Genomic DNA, 19,113 nt, shown 5'->3' with positions numbered 1-19,113 from the left:
AAGAGTATCCGCCTCACTAAGTGTTCGTATTCCCTTTTCAGCCCCCCGGTTCCTCCGAAAGCTAATCGGAATGGAGTGTCACTTTCGCTTTCCATCGTATTTACACTTTTGCCTATTTCGATATCCAAAGTATAGCTTTTCAACGTTTAGCGTTCGTAAGCATACACACATACGAGAGTGTCACCGGCGAAGAATGACAACAAAGGCCGTTCCACTCATCCAACAGGTCACATACGCATTCGGACGCGGCATCAGCCAATGAAAAAAGTCTTCTTTTGAATTTCGTTTTGTTTATTGATACATACCAAAAGTGAAATTGAAATTTTAGCGCGCCCTATACCTGAAGTCATGCTAGAGGGCTAAACCGAAGCGATGGAGAGAGAACATTTTCGGATGCCGGATTGTATTTTGTTGGCCACACAACGGCTCTGAAGTGGGAAATGTGCTTCTGTTTTGTGCGTTTTGTTTTGTTTTGTCACGCACGACCCGCCGCCACCAACGATAACGTGCGGCGTTACACGATCGTACGACAATTTCCATTCAGTCAGCCAAACACAATCGGAGGGAATACAAAAAGCCCCACGATCGAAAAATGTAACAGCCGAAAGTGTAGCGATTAGTCGTTTTCCATTTATTTATTTGGTTGCTGGCTTTCTGCGGTTAGCGGTTGTAATGCGAGCATTACCAAATGCCTACCGAATTTCATTGTTTTGACTGGCGCAGCCATAAGCTGTCGAATGGGGCGTTAATTGTTATTTAAATTTGCTCTTATGTACCGCTGTCTGTCGCTCGGTTGATATGCGAACACGCATACACTTAATTTATGCTCTTTTGGGAAGAAAAGTGCGTACGACGAGACGGGCCTCCCAATTCAAAATGATATTGATCCGAATAATTCGGTTTGGTGAACATAATGAGCTTGATGAACTGCATACAGACCCAATTATTTGTAGTAGCTAAACATTCGACACCGATTTAAGGGAATGTTTCATATGCATAAATAGTTAACAATTCTATGGGAGAAAAATCTACCGTACAAAAATTAATCTAGATTTTGCACAAATCTTCCCTTCTAAACAATTATTATTAGAGATGAAACGGATATCTGGTGGCTACCCGGTATCCGGCCTATCCGGCCAATATTTGCTATCTAATACCGGATATTAGAAAAAATCAATAATTTCTCATTAACACAAGATAAATATAAAAAAAATTGTTCATTGACATAATTCATACATAATTAAAAAAATAAAGGATTATTGAAATGCCAGATTTTATTTCGAAATTAAATAAATCCTAACTCATAACATTAATTTAATATCAGTACTCAAAATAAACAAAATGAAATTTCTAAATTATGATGAATAGATAATAAATTTTCAGCAGTTGATGGTGATAACCGGTCACGCTTTGGTTCGTAGGGAAAGACGAGATAAGACCGTAATTTTCATTTAAACGTCCTTCAGGATTTCCTCTATTTGTTGTACTACATATCATTGAGTATCTAATAATCTACTAAAAAAAAGGTGTAACTGTTGATTGTATAACTTTTTTTTTGCGTTTTTTGATAAATTTTTGAAATGATAAAAAATTGCTTTTTATTTCGCTGGCGGGGTAAGAAGGACCACCCGCGAAGTGAAACGGACCATGACGGGGTAAGACGTGCGATGCTATTTTCAAACAGTTTAGTCTAGTAAAAATAACAGCAACAGTGTTGTCTAAGGTACTAAATGTTTACGGTTGTTCATAAACTACACACAAACTTCTGAAAAGGCCATCAATATTTCACGTGCAGAGTTTTGCAAATATGCGTGAAAAATTTACCAAATTATCGGAATCTATAAGGACGATCCTTCGAGGACTTTCTTATGTACTTTCGGGGCATTTGTGTGTAAAGAGACGAGCGAAAAGATGGTATTTTATTTGATATGAAAATCATTCAATATCACGACGTATGGCGCTTTTACCCCGTTGAAAGTGGACCGTCTTCCCCCCAGAGCATCTTTTGCATTATTTTGCACTTTTCACGCATTTTATATTCCATTTTACATACCGTTTAACGCAGAAAGAACCGGAACAATCTACTGAAGGATTGGGACACTGACAATTAATTGAATAAACAGTGTTTGCTGGAAAAATCCTTATTTCGGTTGCCTTGTAAAAAAGATCGCTTGCAATGGACGAAAACTTTGTTTTGTTTACATTTTCGATCATGCGATCATGATGTTATTGAACTGATCGACATGAAAATTGGTATGTAGGGGTTTTTGGGGCCGGGGAAGGTTTTCATGACTTTTACTTACTTTTTTTTATTTTCATTTATTAGGAGGATAAATGAAAGTAAATTAATTTCTAATCCTACTCAAACTCCTAAAAAGAGGGGAGGGGGGGGGGTGTATCTACCATACAAATAAAATATAAATTCTGCATTACTCGAGAATTAATCAAGCAAACGAAACCAAATTTGGCATGGATGCAATAAATGTTTCTATGGTGGTTCGACACTCCTCCCCCTCTCTAAGGGTGGTCTGTCATACAAATGAAAAACAAATTTCTGCATAACTCGAGAACTAATCAAGCAAATGGAGCCAAATTTGGCATGTAAAGATTTTAGGGGGCACGAAACGTTTCTATGGTGAATAGACACTCCTCCCCCCTCTCTAAGGGGAGGATAGGGTAGGGGTCTTTATTCTATCATTTTTCTGTTCCATGTAACGGAGAAACATGTTATTTGCAAGTGGTTGAAAAATATTGAACGAGAATTGTGTCTGAAAATAATCTGATATTATAATGATGAGTTTTGGTAGAAGTACTAGGAATTTTTTAGTAAAAGGTAAATACAACGGTGTCGATTAGAAGATCAATCAATGAACAGTTCTGCGATTGGACTCATGAACTTGCGCTAAGTAAGAAAACGTAAATGTTTGAAGGTATTGATAACAAAAAATAAATTGTGGGCGGGACGAAGTTTGCCGGGTCAGCTAGTTTCATATAAAATTAGAAGTGGTCCGTTTTACCTCGCCGGGTGGTCTTGCTCCGTCTCCCCCTACACCAGATCAGCTTCAAAGAATGAAAAACAAAAAACTACTGCAAGGAATTGAAAGATATACTCTATAAAACCTTGTCAATTGGGGGTTCTTCTTAAAGTTGAATGATCGCCAAATGTGAGGCCCGTGATAGCGATAACTATGGTGTGTAGTAAAGTAACTGTAGCCTCTCTCCGATTATCATCCCTGAAGACAGTTCTCCGTTCCTAGTCTTGAATGAAAATAATTGATTAATGTTCTCTTCCACATTCGTAGCACTTACTTTTACTCGACCAGTTATTAAAATTATTTCAATATATCCAGGAAAAAAGGATATTCATTCCAAACGTAGAATTGATTTATCGTTCATTTTTTGTGTAAAAATCAGTTTATTTCACCTAAAATTTAATCCTTTATTTGTTTCATGCACACATGCAGTTTCTCCCAGATTCGCATTCGCATATAAAGAGCCGGATATCCGTATACCGGACATTCGGCCATCCGGCGTCAAACCTTGCCGGATATCCGGTCAAATCACTATCCGTTTCACCACTCATTAGTTTAAGTATCGTAAACCGAGGGCAAATTGATCACTAACTTCAGAAAAAATCTGAATAAAGGGTGTGTCACATCAAATTGCATCACGGAAAAAACGCTGTAGAAATTCGCCCAGTAGACCGATCCTTTTGAAAATTTTAGACAGTAAAATAAAAACTATTAAACAACTTTTGGCATTTTCTTTTTATTCATACTTCGAGCCCAAGCCCGTATGCTCGCACCTTCCTCTTTACCCCGTCCATAAGGTTCTGTACAACGTCATGTTGTAGTTTTTTTTGAACAGAAATCCATTTTCTCTTGAAGTCCGCCTCCGATTTGACAACTTTTGGGTTCTTCCGGAGGGCCTGCTTCATAATCGCCCAATATTTCTCTATTGGGCGAAGCTCCGGCGCGTTGGGCGGGTTCATTTCCTTTGGCACGAAGGTGACCCCGTTGGCTTCGTACCACTCCAACACGTCCTTTGAATAGTGGCACGAAGCGAGATCCGGCTAGAAGATGGTCGGGCCCTCGTGCTGCTTCAATAGTGGTAGTAAGCGCTTCTGTAGGCACTCCTTAAGGTAAACCTGCCCGTTTACCGTACCGGTCATCACGAAGGGGGCGCTCCGCTTTCCGCAAGAGCAGATCGCTTGCCACACCATGTACTTTTTGGCAAACTTGGATAGTTTCTGCTTGCGAATCTCCTCCGGAACGCTGAATTTGTCCTCTGCGGAGAAGAACAACAGGCCCGGCAGCTGACGAAAGTCCGCTTCGACGTAGGTTTCGTCGTCCATTACCAGGCAATGCGGCTTCGTCAGCATTTCGGTGTACAGCTTCCGGGCTCGCGTCTTCCCCACCATGTTTTGACTTTCGTCGCGGTTAGGAGCCTTCTGAACCTTGTATGTACGCAGGTCCTCCCGCTGCTTGGTCCGCTGGACGAATGAACTTGACAAATTCAGCTTATTGGCGACATCCCGGACCGAACTTCTCGGATCACGTCTAAACTGCTTAACTACGCGCTTGTGATCTTTTTCACTGACGGAGCATCCATTTTTGCCATTCTTCACCTTCCGGTCGATGGTTAGGTTCTCGAAGTATCGTTTTAGTACTCTGCTGACCGTGGATTGGACGATTCCCAGCATCTTACCGATGTCCCGATGTGACAACTCCGGATTCTCAAAATGAGTGCACAGGATTAATTCACGACGCTCTTTTTCGTTCGACGACATTTTTCCAAATTTACGAAAAATTGACAGTAAAGCATGGCAAACGTGATCTATACACTCTTATCTGATTATAAGCGAAAGCTGAAGATATAATTCCTAAATATTAAATTTCTACAGCGTTTTTTCCGTGATGCAATTTGATGTGACACACCCTTTATTTGCGAAAAGACGACCATTTCTGTTTTCTCCGTAGAGAATTTGATACATCCTTATTGAAGAAGGAGTAAACTGAAAACTGTAGCAATATAGGTTGATCACCTTAAATCCTACGATTGCATTAACAATATAGAGCGATTCCACCCCATATCAGCCAAAAAACAGCAAATTTCAACGCGATCCTCTTCAATTTCGTTGAAAATTGGTACACATGATGGAAGCTACTCAAAATCACAATTTTTATTATAATATGACTGTAGTATCGCGACCACACTAACCACCTCTCAATATAATCATCTTGGCTTTAGTTTGCCTTACATAATAACTTTTTTTTATTTACTCTCTCTCGGATCGACCAATTGAATACTACTGAATTTTTAAAAAAGTGTATTCAAAATCATTGATCTTTCTTTAAAAAAATCTTAACTCCAAATTGCGAAGTCTGATTAAAATACGATATTTGACAAAGTTAGGAAAATACATCAACCGTTTAGGAAAACAACATTTTAACTTTTTTTGTTGTTGAAAATTCATACTCAAAAATTTAATTCAATATTAAAAGTTTGTTTATCTCAAAACAACCCCTTCAATATTTTTTGTATATTTTTATTCGAGAGCTTTTTGAATTTAACAAAGTTTGATGTATAGTGGTGCCGTGATAATACATAAATGGTGATATGAATTTTTGAAGTTTCAATACGTTGTAAAATCTTAACTATTAAAGAAAAGTGATGCCAAAAATGGAATCTGCATTTGATTCTACATGAGAAACTACAAAAAACTTTTTATCCTAGGACCAACCGTTCTCGAAATATAACCAATTTAATAAAATTAAGGGCTTTTCAATAAAAATATTTAAAAACGAAGGATATTTTGAGATATAATTTTTTTTAATTTTAACAATGTTTGAGTAATAATTATTAACAGTGCATTTGAAATGTTATTTTTCCTAAACGGTTTGCGTTTTACAGATTTTGTTTAATAAAGGCGAAAATGCAAGCCAGGTTGCATAGCTGAAATTGTGAATGATATTTTTGGTGCCGATAATGTAACAGCCAAATACGTGCAATATATTTTTTTTATTTTTTTCATTTTTATAAATTAAAAAAAATAATTTAATAAAAATTAGTCCAATACACTAAATTTAGAACTCTACCGTAAACAACTGGACCGTTTAAGGCTACTGATTGACCATAAACGTCCAGATTTGACCAGACAGAAGAGGTGTTGTGTTCCATCAGGACAACACAAGGCCACCCGTGTCTACATTGAATCGCTAAAAACTCCGAGAGTTTGATTGGGATGTTCCAATGCATCCATCATATAGTTCAGACCTTGCACCAAGCGATTACCACCTTTTTATCGCATTGCAAATCTGACTAAGCCACAAGAAATCGGAATCAAGAGAAGATTGTAACAATCGATTGCCAGAGTTTTTTTCCGATAAAGAACAGGACTTCGATGGCATTATGAAGCTACTCGTCGAATGACAAAATATATTTGGTAATATATTTGACCCAAGTTGGACAATCCAAAGCATATTAAATAAAGTTTTGATTTCCATTTCAAAATGATGAGTTTTTTCTCCCCAACCTAATATTATCTACATTGAACTTAGTGAAATAAAAAATAAACAGGAAGTAATTTTTTATCATGTCACCTTGATCATATACAAGTCCTTCAATTAACAATTCATGACAACAATAAACTAGCTGTCATGACTAGCCAAAAGTCGTAATTTAATAGAATGTAAATTGATCTTTGGTAACCTGAATGTTTTTCCCAATATCGGGTAATGAAGTCAGTCAAGAAACCTAGTTCACCTGACTATATAACTCTGCACCAATCATACTCGTTTTACACAAATAATTCTCAGATTATTTTCGCCCACAGAAAATAAACGGTCCTTGTATCGATTTATTTCGCTGAGTTCATTTGAAAAACACAGAAAGACGGTATGCCGAACAAATACGACACATTGGTATGGATATTTTGCCAGCGTGGAGTGTTCTCTCTCCCGTTGATCCGTAATCAAAACATAATTAATTCACCGATGCACAAGGCCAATTTGTTAAACGTCTGCTGCAACGGTGCGCACTTGAACAGCGTATTTTTACAATAATATTGTCATAGAAGGATACACCCGTCCATTAATCATCCCTGTATGATTGGAATGTACAGATGAACTCATTTCAAGGCAACTGGTTCGAATTTTTACTTGCAGCTAACGGAGAGTGAGTGATGACCGATTTATTTTTTCTTCAGGTTCACCATTCTTGTTAAGAACATATTAATTTTTTAATCAATAAAATAAAGAACAAAAACTTTCAAATTATTCATACAAGTGCTCACAATCATGAATGAACAGTTTGTCGGATTAGTTAAAAAAACCATAATATTGAATTAATGAATACTAAAAAGAATGTATTATTGTTTCATCTCTAATCGATACAAGATCATTTTCAAGCGGATCAGACTTAATGGATTCAACCAAAAGTTTATAGGAAATAGCACGCTAGAACAAATTTAGGACGTGAACAATTAACCTGCTTCAAGATGCTTTACCAGCAGCCAGGGCTACACAGGTAATCCCCAAACACGTTGACGAAAAATTGCTCTTTGTCTCAATTCTTAATGCGCAGAATAATGACAAAGATTTATCACCTTGTACCCTAAAGCAGTTATAGAAAAGAAAGGCACAGGTTAACTGACGGCGAGAGGCTGTAGAAATGACGGAATGTAGAGATTGTAGGCACGATTGATGTGAGGTTGCCTCTTGCGATAAAAACACTTATTCTGCAAAATCATCTTTATCCACAAACGATCGCCTGCACCGATGTGTCGAGGAGAAGGTTACATTGTAAAAAAATCGTTGATCCTGATCTCGATACTGTTATATGCAGGGGTTAGACAAATAATAACAGTGATAGGATGCGAATGATAATGAAAATCCGAACCATATTGACATGATTCAATGTCTAACCAGTAGCAGTAGATTTCTACGGTAAGGCCCGACTCAGATGATTTGGGCCAGCACCAGTGCCATAAATTATCAAAATTGATTCACGAATGGAGGAATTAACTTTTTCCCAGTGTCGGATGAATTCTTTTCTGTTGATAGTCAACATCATATCTGTCATAATGAGTATAACACAAGAGTCGAGAAGCGTGAACTTTGCCCAGTATATTAAACGAAAACAGCACGAATGAATTTCAAAAAGTCTGCATTCAAACACTTTCCTTACTGTCAATAATTTCAGATGATTTTCACGAAAGCCAAATTGATCTTCATCGCTTGCAGTGAATTTTCATTGAGAACGTGTATTATTTCCATATTTAGAAAAAGAAAGGACCATGTATCCGGAAAAGGCAGCATTATGGGTTTCATTGAGCGTTGACCGTTGTGCGGCGGTAAGCGGTTGAGTATCATTAACCCTTTGACTACGAGCGTCATCTATAGACGACATCCGCGCGATGAGCTGTGTGTATGAGCGTCGTCTTCAGACGACGTGAGAGTGATACTGCACATCGATCACACCACCGCAATGTGCATACTTTTCGGCGCAGTGCTTCGTACTCCGTTAACACACGGCCGTGTTGAAAAGGTTAAACCGGAAATCAAAACAAGATTAGGTTCGTTTTCCGTTCGTCTATTATTTTCACCCATTTCCTATATGATTGGGGGTGTATGTCGTTTCTGATGTGATCTGATGCCCATATGATGGGGTTTTCAGAAGAAATGTAGTCTGGCATTTCGTAATGGTCGCCATTTTAGATTTCCATTTTTCATGAATTACTGTGTTCTACTAGTCAAGTCCTTTCATTAGATACCCATATTGAGGGGGTTTTGGAAAAAAATCATATTTCGCCATTTTGGATTTACATTTTTCATAAATAACTGTGATCTACTAGGCAAACCCTTTCATTTGATACCCATATTGATGGGGTTTTGACGAAATTAGTAGTCTGTCATTTTATAACGGCCGCCATCTTGGATTTCCATTTTACATAAATATCTGTGTCTTACTAGTCAAGTCCTTTCATTAGATACCATATTAGTTCAATATTCTTTTAAGCTTTCTACTTTGGTACCAATTTGATTGAAAACATAAAAAAATCATTGAATAAAATGCTTTTCAAATGAAGCAAATAAGAATCAAACTTCGGACACTGAATCAAATTTCGGACACTTTATTTCGTAATTTTTTTGACGAAAATTACATTACACTTGATTATATGTTATAGTCAACTGCGATACACTTACCAAGCAATCACAGTAACCTGATAACAATGATGAGAATTGATGAAACACGAGAGAAATTTAAATATTGATGAAGGGGTAAATTCTACGTGCTCACGCTAAGTAAACGTCAAACAGAAACGATGATGAAAGCATTTGGGATTTTGGATGGATTTTTTCCTACTATGTAATAATTCAAATGTAATTCTCAAATGATAGTGATAGTGAAACTAAGGGATTACTCTTAAGAAGCAATTGTGATATTAATTTTATAGTTATATTATCAGTGCATCAAGCATTTCAAGACATTAGAACAAAGTGTCCGAAATATGATTTAGAACGGTACTTTGTCGAGATTATTGTTACTCGTTAATCGTTGTCAGCTAAATCGTTAATAAATTGTATCCGTATTGTTCGTATCACGTGTTTCTTGTTTCAACTGTAACCGTAATCCAGTGACCTTTCTATCGAAAATTGTACGATAGGAGAAATAAGCGTTTAACATAGTCTCAGAAGATCTCGAACATATCCGATAAGTTTTGCCGTCGAATTTATCTGTTGCATCTGAATAAGAATATTTTTCAAAAAGTTATGGCTATTTGAACATTGACAAAAATTTTACTAGCCTACTTTTATGTCAACCCCATTTTCAACTTGTTTGAAAAGGAAACATATCCGATGGTTTCAATTGAATAATCTGGAACGGTGAAAATGAATGGAATATTGAACAAAATTGCATGTTGGAGATACCACATATTGATTTCTTCAATATTTTTCAATAGAAATTAACTCAAGTTATGCTGTTGTATTTTAGACAGGAATGGTTTTAAATCTAATTTTGAATATTATTTATTATGTTTTGGTACGAAAAATCGTTTTTCCCATTTCATAACTTTCATAACTAATGTATTATTCAAACCTTTTGAACTACTGCAGCGATTCAGATGATCAGCATATCAAATTAAAGTCAATTAGCAATTAGCTTGATAGTATTTAAAGAAAATTAATACGTTTTCAAAAAACTTGAATTTTTTTTCATAATTTTTTGTTGTATCTGTTTTTCATAGTTTAGGGGAGAGGGAGGCAAGTTGGCGAGGGAGACAAGATGACGAATCGGTAATTTGACCCGTTGTAATGAGCGCCACCTACATTTTCCTGAAGAAGCATCATAACAAGGCCAAACTTTGTACTCGGTAACTCTGCCGAAAACGCTATCACAAAAAATGTGAAAAATAAAAATGAGAAAAATCGTGATTTTGTTATTTTTTTCCGTTTTTTTAAATTTCATTATCCACTTTATGAGAAAAGTTAAAATTTCAAAATAATATTATACATGATAAAGGTACTCTATTGTACATAATCTGTTTATTTCCGGCGAGTTTCAATCATGAATTTTTTTCAGCTAACTTTTTTTTATTGAAAAAGTCACTTGGGGGCAAGTTGGCGAACTGCAACATTGTGTTAATTTTTGGTTTTTTATTGCAGATGGTTAGAACTTACAAGCGAAAAAGAGACCAATATTGGTCGGACACCAGCTTGGAGAATGTTATGAAAGCTATAGAAGAAGGTTTGTCTGTTCTGGGTGCTTCAAAACAGTTCGGTGTGCCAGAACCAACTTTGAGACGCTATCGACGAAACTATCCAAATATGGAGGTTAGATTTTCAATTCAGCATTTGCGTTTCCATGTTCTTTATGCAAGCAATATTAAATCTGTATCAATTTCAGGATATGTCGTTCAATAAAGGCCGCTTTAAAGCCACATTTAGGTCCAGCTTCGAAGAATTGCCTAATCATTTGCGGTTAAAAATGGCAGAGAGCACCATTTCAAAGGAACCTGCGCTGGACGGACATGGGTTGAAATGTTTATGAAGGCTCATAAGCTATCTTTGAGAAAGCCAGAAAATACCTCAGCACTTTGATAAATGGTGTCCAATAAAGAAAATTGTGACTTATTTTTTCGAACTTTGGGAGATATACGAGCTCAGTATCGTTTTCCTGCGTGTGACATTTACAGTGTTGATGAAAATGGCATTTCCACTGTTCCAACCAAGAATAAATAGATAATTGTTATTGAAATTTGTTGATTTTTAGGTGACCAAACCATATTCGCCAACTTGCCTCCAGGCAATACCAATACCAATAAAAAATAAAATAATATCGATTTTCCACGAAAATCTGAGAACCACTATATCGGTTTAGCATGGAATGGCTGATTGTTCATTTTATTGTTTCTATGAACCTTTTACTGGTAAGTATACATTCTCTGACTTTAACTCTGACTTTTTAATAAATGAACGATTATGTTATGTTATTTGGCATCCACATCTTAATGCAATAATTCAGAAAAACGACACAAATAATAGTACGTTGAAAATACGTAGCTCATTACACAACATAAGTGATATGTAAACGTAAACATGTGGACATAAGTCTACAGACTTATGTTTGTAGAAACAATTAAATATGCAATGCGATGCAAAGCTGCTGTAGCTCCAGCGTTGTGATATCAAGCTTATTCTGAATAATTCACTGTTGTATGTTTCAATTAAATTTGGCAACTCTGGCACGAGAAATTGTCTCAATTCAAGGTACTGCCATCTATGTGAAAACTAACACGGCAAGGTTTGTGTCTCTACTACAGTAACGGAACTGTCTCACATCAATGTAGCACGCTAAATATAATGGTTGACATGAACAATTTTGTTATTTCTACAATTTATAAGAGGACATATACAAATATTAGATCAAAAGGTACAGTAAAATTTGAGTAGATAGCTGCGAGAGTGAATGCATCGTTTAGTCGTTTTAAAAGGTATTACATTGAAACAACTAAACAATACATGTACAGCAACATGTTGCATGACCAACGACTGCAACACAAATCGAAACATTTCGTTTTAAAGTTTTACCGCCAGGCGTATTTTACACAAGATATCGTGCAAGTGTGATATCTACAATGCATTATTGTTTGCCAAATTTCCGGTAGATGGTAGCAACGTGCATTTTTTAAATTGTATTCACATTCGTTTTTGTATATTACTTTCACTAGAATCCATAATTACATCGTTATTCTTTAAAAATTACTTAAAAACGCTGTATTTTTTCGATGAGATTTATTGTTTTAATGAAATTCATTGCATTCTTGATTCCCATAGTTCTGTACACGAATGATTGTGCGTGCGTTTCAAATGGATTGTAAGAACGTCTGGGGACAATAAGGCATGGATCGTCAGTCTGAGTTCAAAAATCACATTTTAAATGTACTGTCAAAAAATCATTCTCAAAAATTAAATTCAATATTAATTACTTTTATATCTCAAAACATCCTTCCCACCTTCGATATTTTTTTGTATATTTTTAACTTCCAATTTAACTAAGTTTGATTTACAGTAGTTTACAGTGGTAAACTCACCAAAATGGAGATATGAATTTTTGAAGATTTTTTAAAATTTTATATAATTTCAATATAGGGTCTTTCAGGTTAAACGCTAACGGAACAAAATCGAACAGCTCCTTATGGAAATTTTTTTTCGCTCCGTCGATGGTAATACTGCATTTCCCACTTCGGGACGATAATATTCGGCTGCTCGTTCAGTCTAATCGGATGGTTTTTAGTGTCAAGATGTACAATTTACAAGAACGAGTATTTTTAGTGAAATCGTATTACTCAAGCAACCGAAGCCTTAATGAAACTTTGTACTCTCATGGTAAGAATTTCAACATTTCTCGTCGTCGATTACTTCCTCTGGGGGTATGTGATGGACCAATGCTATGTTAATAAGTCACAAAATGTGGAGCAACTTAAAGAAGAAATAACTCGGATATTCAACAGCATCGAAGTCGTAATGTTAGAGTTGCGCATGGAGAATTTTGTTCACCGTTTGAAACGCGTTATCGAAAAAGTAACATAAAAAATGGAATCTATATGCGATTCTACATGAAAACTATTTTTTTTTCCAAAATATATATTTTTATCAAGGCTCATATGGCGTTAGCCTGACGGGGCCGGAGTTCAATATTTTGACAGTTTTTCTTATTATCTATGTTAGTAAAATGTAACCGATTACTCGCGGTCGGCTCGAGGTTAGTATTACAAGTGTTCTCGTAATTGGGATGTTGCTGTCTCCAATGCTCTGTACGTGTGCCCGACACGGGATACTTCCTATTGGGATGCAGCTGACCATTAATCAGCAACGCTCCCTAGTCTGTACCCCATATCTAGCGTGGTGCGTCTTTTCCGACTCGAGGAATCCAGGATAGAATGGTCACTAGCCGGCGCAATCATCAGCTCGTGTAGAGTTGTCATGAGCGGTACAATCTTTGACTCTTGTTGAATGATCAGTGGACTGCACAACCTTTGGCCCGTGTATCTGTAAGGAGTGTGTGTATGTATTGCCGCGACTAAGTAAAAGTTTATAGATCGGATAGGAGGGATATGAAACAGGGACACAGCAGTAGGAAACATCATTAAACGTTGACATCGGCGTTTCTGAGGAACAGGTATAGATGAAGCAGAAGATCAGGATCACGGCTACCTAAGATATCCCGGACGGGGATATCCGATTGTCTGCCTTGTGCTCTTAGTGCTCTAGAGAGCTGAGAGCGAGCAGTATGGAACCGGATACACGACCAGACAACATGCTTGATGTCGTGGTAGCCATCGCCACAATCACAAAGATTGTTTGCTGCGAGCGCAATGCGATAGAGATGCGCGTTTAGGTTGTAGTGATTGGACATGAGCCGAGATATCACGCGAATGAAATCACGACCTACATTCAATCCCTTAAACCAAGCACTCGTCGAAACCTTAGGGATAATCGTGTGTAACCAACGACCGAACTCATCTTCACTCCACATGCGCTGCCAACTAACGAGTGTGTCCTGACGAGGAATGTGAAAAATTCGTTATAAGCAATTTGCCTTTCAAAAAGTGTGCCTTCTGAAGCACCCACCTTAGCTAGCGAGTCCGCTTTCTCATTCCCCGGAATCGAGCAATGAGAAGGAACCCATGCTAAGGTAATCTTGAATAATTTTTCGACCAAAACACTCAATAGATGTCTTATTCTTGTTAGGAACTATTTATAACGTTTTATCCTAGGACTAACCGTTCTTGAGATATAATCAATTTAATATGATTGAAATATTAGAAAACTGTATTTTTTTATGTTTCTGTTTCAAATATTACTTTTCTCAAAGAAACGTAATATTTCAACGTTAAGGTGAAATTTGATTGACCATTATAAGTACAGTGTAAAGGTAAAAGTTGGATGGCAAATAACAAATTATACAGGCATTGGAAAGCTTTGAATTTGTTTATAGAAACAATCAAGTTTACTATGATTTTCAGAAATAACATTAATATTAACACCTTCAAACCTAGATTTTAAGTTTTTCACTTTGGTTTTTGATGCAAATACAGAAGTAAATGATTCTGAAGTACTTCGTTGCACTTCTGACTGTTCATTCGTGATGATGATAAGCTACCTAAACCAGACCTTTTTGAGAAAATTCCGCATATCTACATTCTTGGAACGTGCAACACAGTGCGACGGTTACTGAATCACCACAATTAGAACACGATGATTGTGCAGACACTATTATAAAAAGAGGAAAAGAAATAGGAGGTTGTGTACAACTCAAGTCGCTTGTTTATAATTGCAGATATTATTTTATAATCCTACGAAAATTTTGAAATAACCATTCTACCAGTTTGGTCGTCCTGAAATTTTTTTGACGTAGAACTACGTCTTTCATTAAGGGTGCCATATCAGAAAACAGGTCACGTTTTTATGAAATAAAGTTAACGTTAATAACTATTTTTGCCGCGAACGGATTTACATACTAAACGAATCGGAAATTCCCTAAGATTTGTTTAATATGCTATACATTAGAATCCCCTGGTTTGTAAATGGTTAAAATTCATGAAAACTTTAGGCGTTACCATTTTTCCATACATTTGTTCTGTCCATTTGTGTGTTTTCCCGAACAGAGTTGTCAATAACGAGCAACTTATCGACGAGCAGCGAAGGGGAAATCGTAGGATTTGAAGTCGCCGTGAACAAAGGAAAAGTAGAAGAATGAAGGGGAATATTTACCTTGAGTATAAACAGTGGATCTCGCTGAGGCAAACTTTCATTCGGCATCGGACTGTTGAGCAATCCAGTTCACTTTGCTTTCGCTGCGCTTCGATCTAAGATTGGACCCCACCAGTGGTAATCCAACTTGGATATCGTCGTTTGCTTTTTCTGTTCTTTATTCGTTATTCGTATCGTGTGTTTTTCTTCCCGCGTCGTACATTGAACGCTTCGTGTAGTGTGTAATGGGCAAGAAGAAGAGGAAGGCAGACTCGAGCCCTGCAAAAAACAAACGCATTGCCAGGGCAATGAAATTTCGAGGCAAGTGTCATCTAATGATGCACGCGATGTTGATGCAGTGAAAAGCGCTCGCACTGAACCGAGCCTTCGTGAGTGTGACACTGCCACGAACAACAGCGAAGTAGGCGTTTTCGGCGCGTCGATCGAAAATGTAAACGGCTTCTTTGGTGCCTTTGAGAATGCATTAATGCATTAAACTGACGTTATGGCGAAGCAGGCGTTAAGGTTATGCTCCAAAAAAATATTTGGGGAATATCTTGAATGTCTTACTGGAATGTTATAAGTTATTTAGGTTCGCGTTACAGTCGCAAAACTGCCTTCAACTAGGATTGCATTTGCGCTAATATTGATCATAATGAAGCATTGCTACTGTTTTCGAGTTTGTTGATATTAACAAAAAGAGTTTATTTCGCTTGTTTAGTCACCAAGAAAGTAAATGTCGTTCTGGAGTTTTGTATGTGATTAGGTTTCGCTTACCAGTAGCAAAAATTCCTCCACTAAGGGTGACAGCTGCGCTTCTCTCGAGCATGAGAAAGTAATGCAACTTTTTTTGAGGCCAGTAATATTAACAAAAGCGTTTCTTTTGAGAATAGCGCAAAATGATGAGAAGTATTTGTATTCCTAGTAGCTTCATGCATGGTTCTGTATGCATGCTATGGCGAACGCTTGTTTGGCGCTTGGTTTACGTTGTACAAACGATGCCTAGAGGTGCGATTGCTTTGAGGCAATACTAAATAACTTGTAGCATGATATTTGATACTTGCAAGTGTTGTCATTGTTGTTGTTTCCATTCGGTGCCAGAGATATATTGATGTAGTTATGAGATGTGGAATAATGGTGCTGATGTCACATGTACATAATCGACTGTAGCCGAGTCTATGTCAATTGCGAAAAAGGCCACCGGAATAGCGTTCGAGGTAAATTTTCAATGCAATGACATGAAATAAATTGCGACATACGATCAGCTAGTGTATTGTTTTGCGAGGGCAAGAATGAATCATTAATCAACTATCGTCAACTGATTCTACAATGAAAAACCATTTCAAAGATTATTCTACTAAGCAGTTGTTTCGAAAATTTCACAGCATTATATAATAATATCCGAAGGTATAAACAAGCGACTAATATAAAATAACAGCGTAGTTCTACGTCAACAATGCGGTCGTATCTTGGACACAACCTCCTATAATTTTTTTTTCCATCGCCATCCGAAATTAGACAATTTTTCTAATGCATGCGTTAACACAAATATTTTGGAAAAATGGCTTCGAATTTTAAAATATTACATTAATTTGAAGTAATTTAAAGAAAATGGTTGAATTCGAATCGTTGTTTCCAGGCTTAAATGCTCTGACTGAGCGAGCTTTTTTCAAACGTAAGCAAAATCTGTACCACAGAAAAATTACAACTGTTCGCACCAGAATGAGCGACGCTACCCTACTCGCAGCAGCAGTAGAAGAAATGGACTGTGTCCACCAACAAAAGAATAATTGGCAAATTGTTATCTTTGCTCTATCTCTTTCTTCCGTATCTTTGCTGGAATTCTGTGCCTTCTGCTTATTCCCTATTGTTTTGTTTTGATATATAAGCCACATCTGTATGATTGCAAATAGAATTAGTTTTGAATTGCTTGAATAAGCACGGCTGTTTTACTCGTTTTGGTTCCCCAACAGTTCACCGGTCGTTTATCCGCCTCAGTGTAACGATTTTACGAGCTTTGCTTGGACCTCACGCTTCCATATGGTCCTTCGAATCGGATTGCGAAAACTTCGCCGCGATCCGTGCCTTTTGTGACCGCGACTGCCCGTGAATCGGCCCCGTCGCCGCCATACAGGCCCCGAGTGCTTCTGCCGATTGGCATCGCCGTGCAGAACAATAGTGTGAGAACTAAAAGATAAGTGACTTTTTGAACAAACAGTGCGAGAAATCCATAAAGATGGATAAATTATTCCGTGAACGTAAGTCGCTCGAACCGCGAATTAAGCAGATTTCCGACGTAGTGGCAAAAATTAAGCCAGAAGTGGCTGTAGAAGTGGACGTGCAGACTGAGCTAGACGCTCTCGCTGAGGTGTGGACCGGCTATTGTGCTGTGCATAAGAAGATTTTAGACCATTGTGAAGACGACAAAGCCTACGAAGATGCCGTGCATCGACAAGGAGATTTCGAAAGGTGTTATATTTCGCTTAAAAACCATTTGTCGAAGCTTCTAAAGGCGGTGAAGAATCGAGAGCACGTGACTACATCATCATCTTCGCAGCATGACGTCATAAAACAGCTCGCCGACCAACAGACCGAGTTTCTCCGCATGATGTCGATCAATATGGCCACCCATCCATCTCTTCTGTCTCTTCCATCTCGTCACTGCTGCTGCCTCCCCACTTTCGGACCTGAAGTTGCCTCGGATGAATATGCCCGTCTTTAGCGGTAATTACCTGGAGTGGCAATCGTTTTTTAACCTGTTCGACAGCTTGGTTCACAAAAATCCAACGCTGAAGAACAGTCAAAGACTGTATTTTCTAAAGACGAACCTCGCTGGTGAAGCTGCTTCCTTGATTTCGCATCTGAAAATAGAGGCCGCTAATTACCAACCGGCGCTGCAAAAACTGAAAGCCAGGTATGACAAACCACGTGAGATCGCCAATCAGCACATCAAGCGATTCTTGGCGCAGCCAACGCTGACGTCATCCTTTGAACATGGTCTACGATCGCTACATGACGTGTCAGATGAGGTTATTCGTGCTCTCAACGCGATGGACAGAGAAGACCGCAACGCGTGGCTCCTGTTCATCCTAAGCGAAAAGGTGGATCCAGATACGAAACAGTTGTGGTGTCAAAAGATTGCCGAAATGGAAGAGGCAGAAATTACGCTGGAGTGTTTCCTGAAATTCGTCGAGTCACGCAGTTTTGCTCTTCAATCAGCACAACCAGCCAAGCCGAAAACTAGTGTACCCTTCAAAGAACCTTCAAAGCCTCAGCCTCAATCGAGAGGTTCCACCGCATTCGTCGCCACGAACCCTCCGTTCTGCAACGTGTGCAGCAAACAAAACCACCATCTTTACCAATGTGGAAAGTTCCTTCACATGAGCTTCAATAATATATAATAATCGTCGGAGAGAACGATGTCCGCGAAGCCTCGCGGTACCTGAGGAACTGGGCAGCACCGGGCCCCGATGGTGTCCAGAACTTTTGGCACAAGAAGCTGACCGTCGCACATCCAAAGATAGCTAAGTGCTTCAACAAGGTGCTACGTGACCCACACAACCTTCCTCAATTCGCCACCCGTGGCGTCACCTTCCTCTTCCCGAAAGACAGCAACACATTGAACCCATCAAAGTACAGACCGATAACGTGCCTATCGAGTCTGTACAAAATACTGAGCAGCATAATTACCGCCAAAGTTTCTGCTCACTGCGAACAGCATCACATCATCGCAGAAGAGCAGAAAGGATGCAGGAAAAATACGCATGGCTGCAAAGACCAGGCCATCATCGACGCAGCCATAGTCGGCCAGGCGGTATATAACCAGCGGAACCTAAGTATGGCCTACATCGATTAC

General features: G+C 38.1%; 1 protein-coding gene across 1 annotated transcript; it reads left to right on the top strand.

The window, feature by feature from the left end:
• The first annotated feature begins 17,493 nt into the window (after positions 1-17,493).
• LOC129765968 (uncharacterized) lies at positions 17,494-18,658 on the top strand. Its single transcript, XM_055766426.1, has 2 exons — positions 17,494-17,900; positions 17,980-18,658. Exons 1-2 carry the CDS (start codon positions 17,494-17,496, stop codon positions 18,656-18,658), a joined length of 1,086 nt encoding a protein of 361 aa, XP_055622401.1.
• The last annotated feature ends 455 nt before the right edge of the window (positions 18,659-19,113 follow it).

Source organism: Toxorhynchites rutilus, chromosome 2 (genome assembly GCF_029784135.1).
Source record: "Toxorhynchites rutilus septentrionalis strain SRP chromosome 2, ASM2978413v1, whole genome shotgun sequence".
Classification (NCBI taxonomy): Eukaryota; Metazoa; Arthropoda; class Insecta; order Diptera; family Culicidae; genus Toxorhynchites; species Toxorhynchites rutilus.
This window is presented reverse-complemented; position numbering and strand designations above follow the sequence as displayed.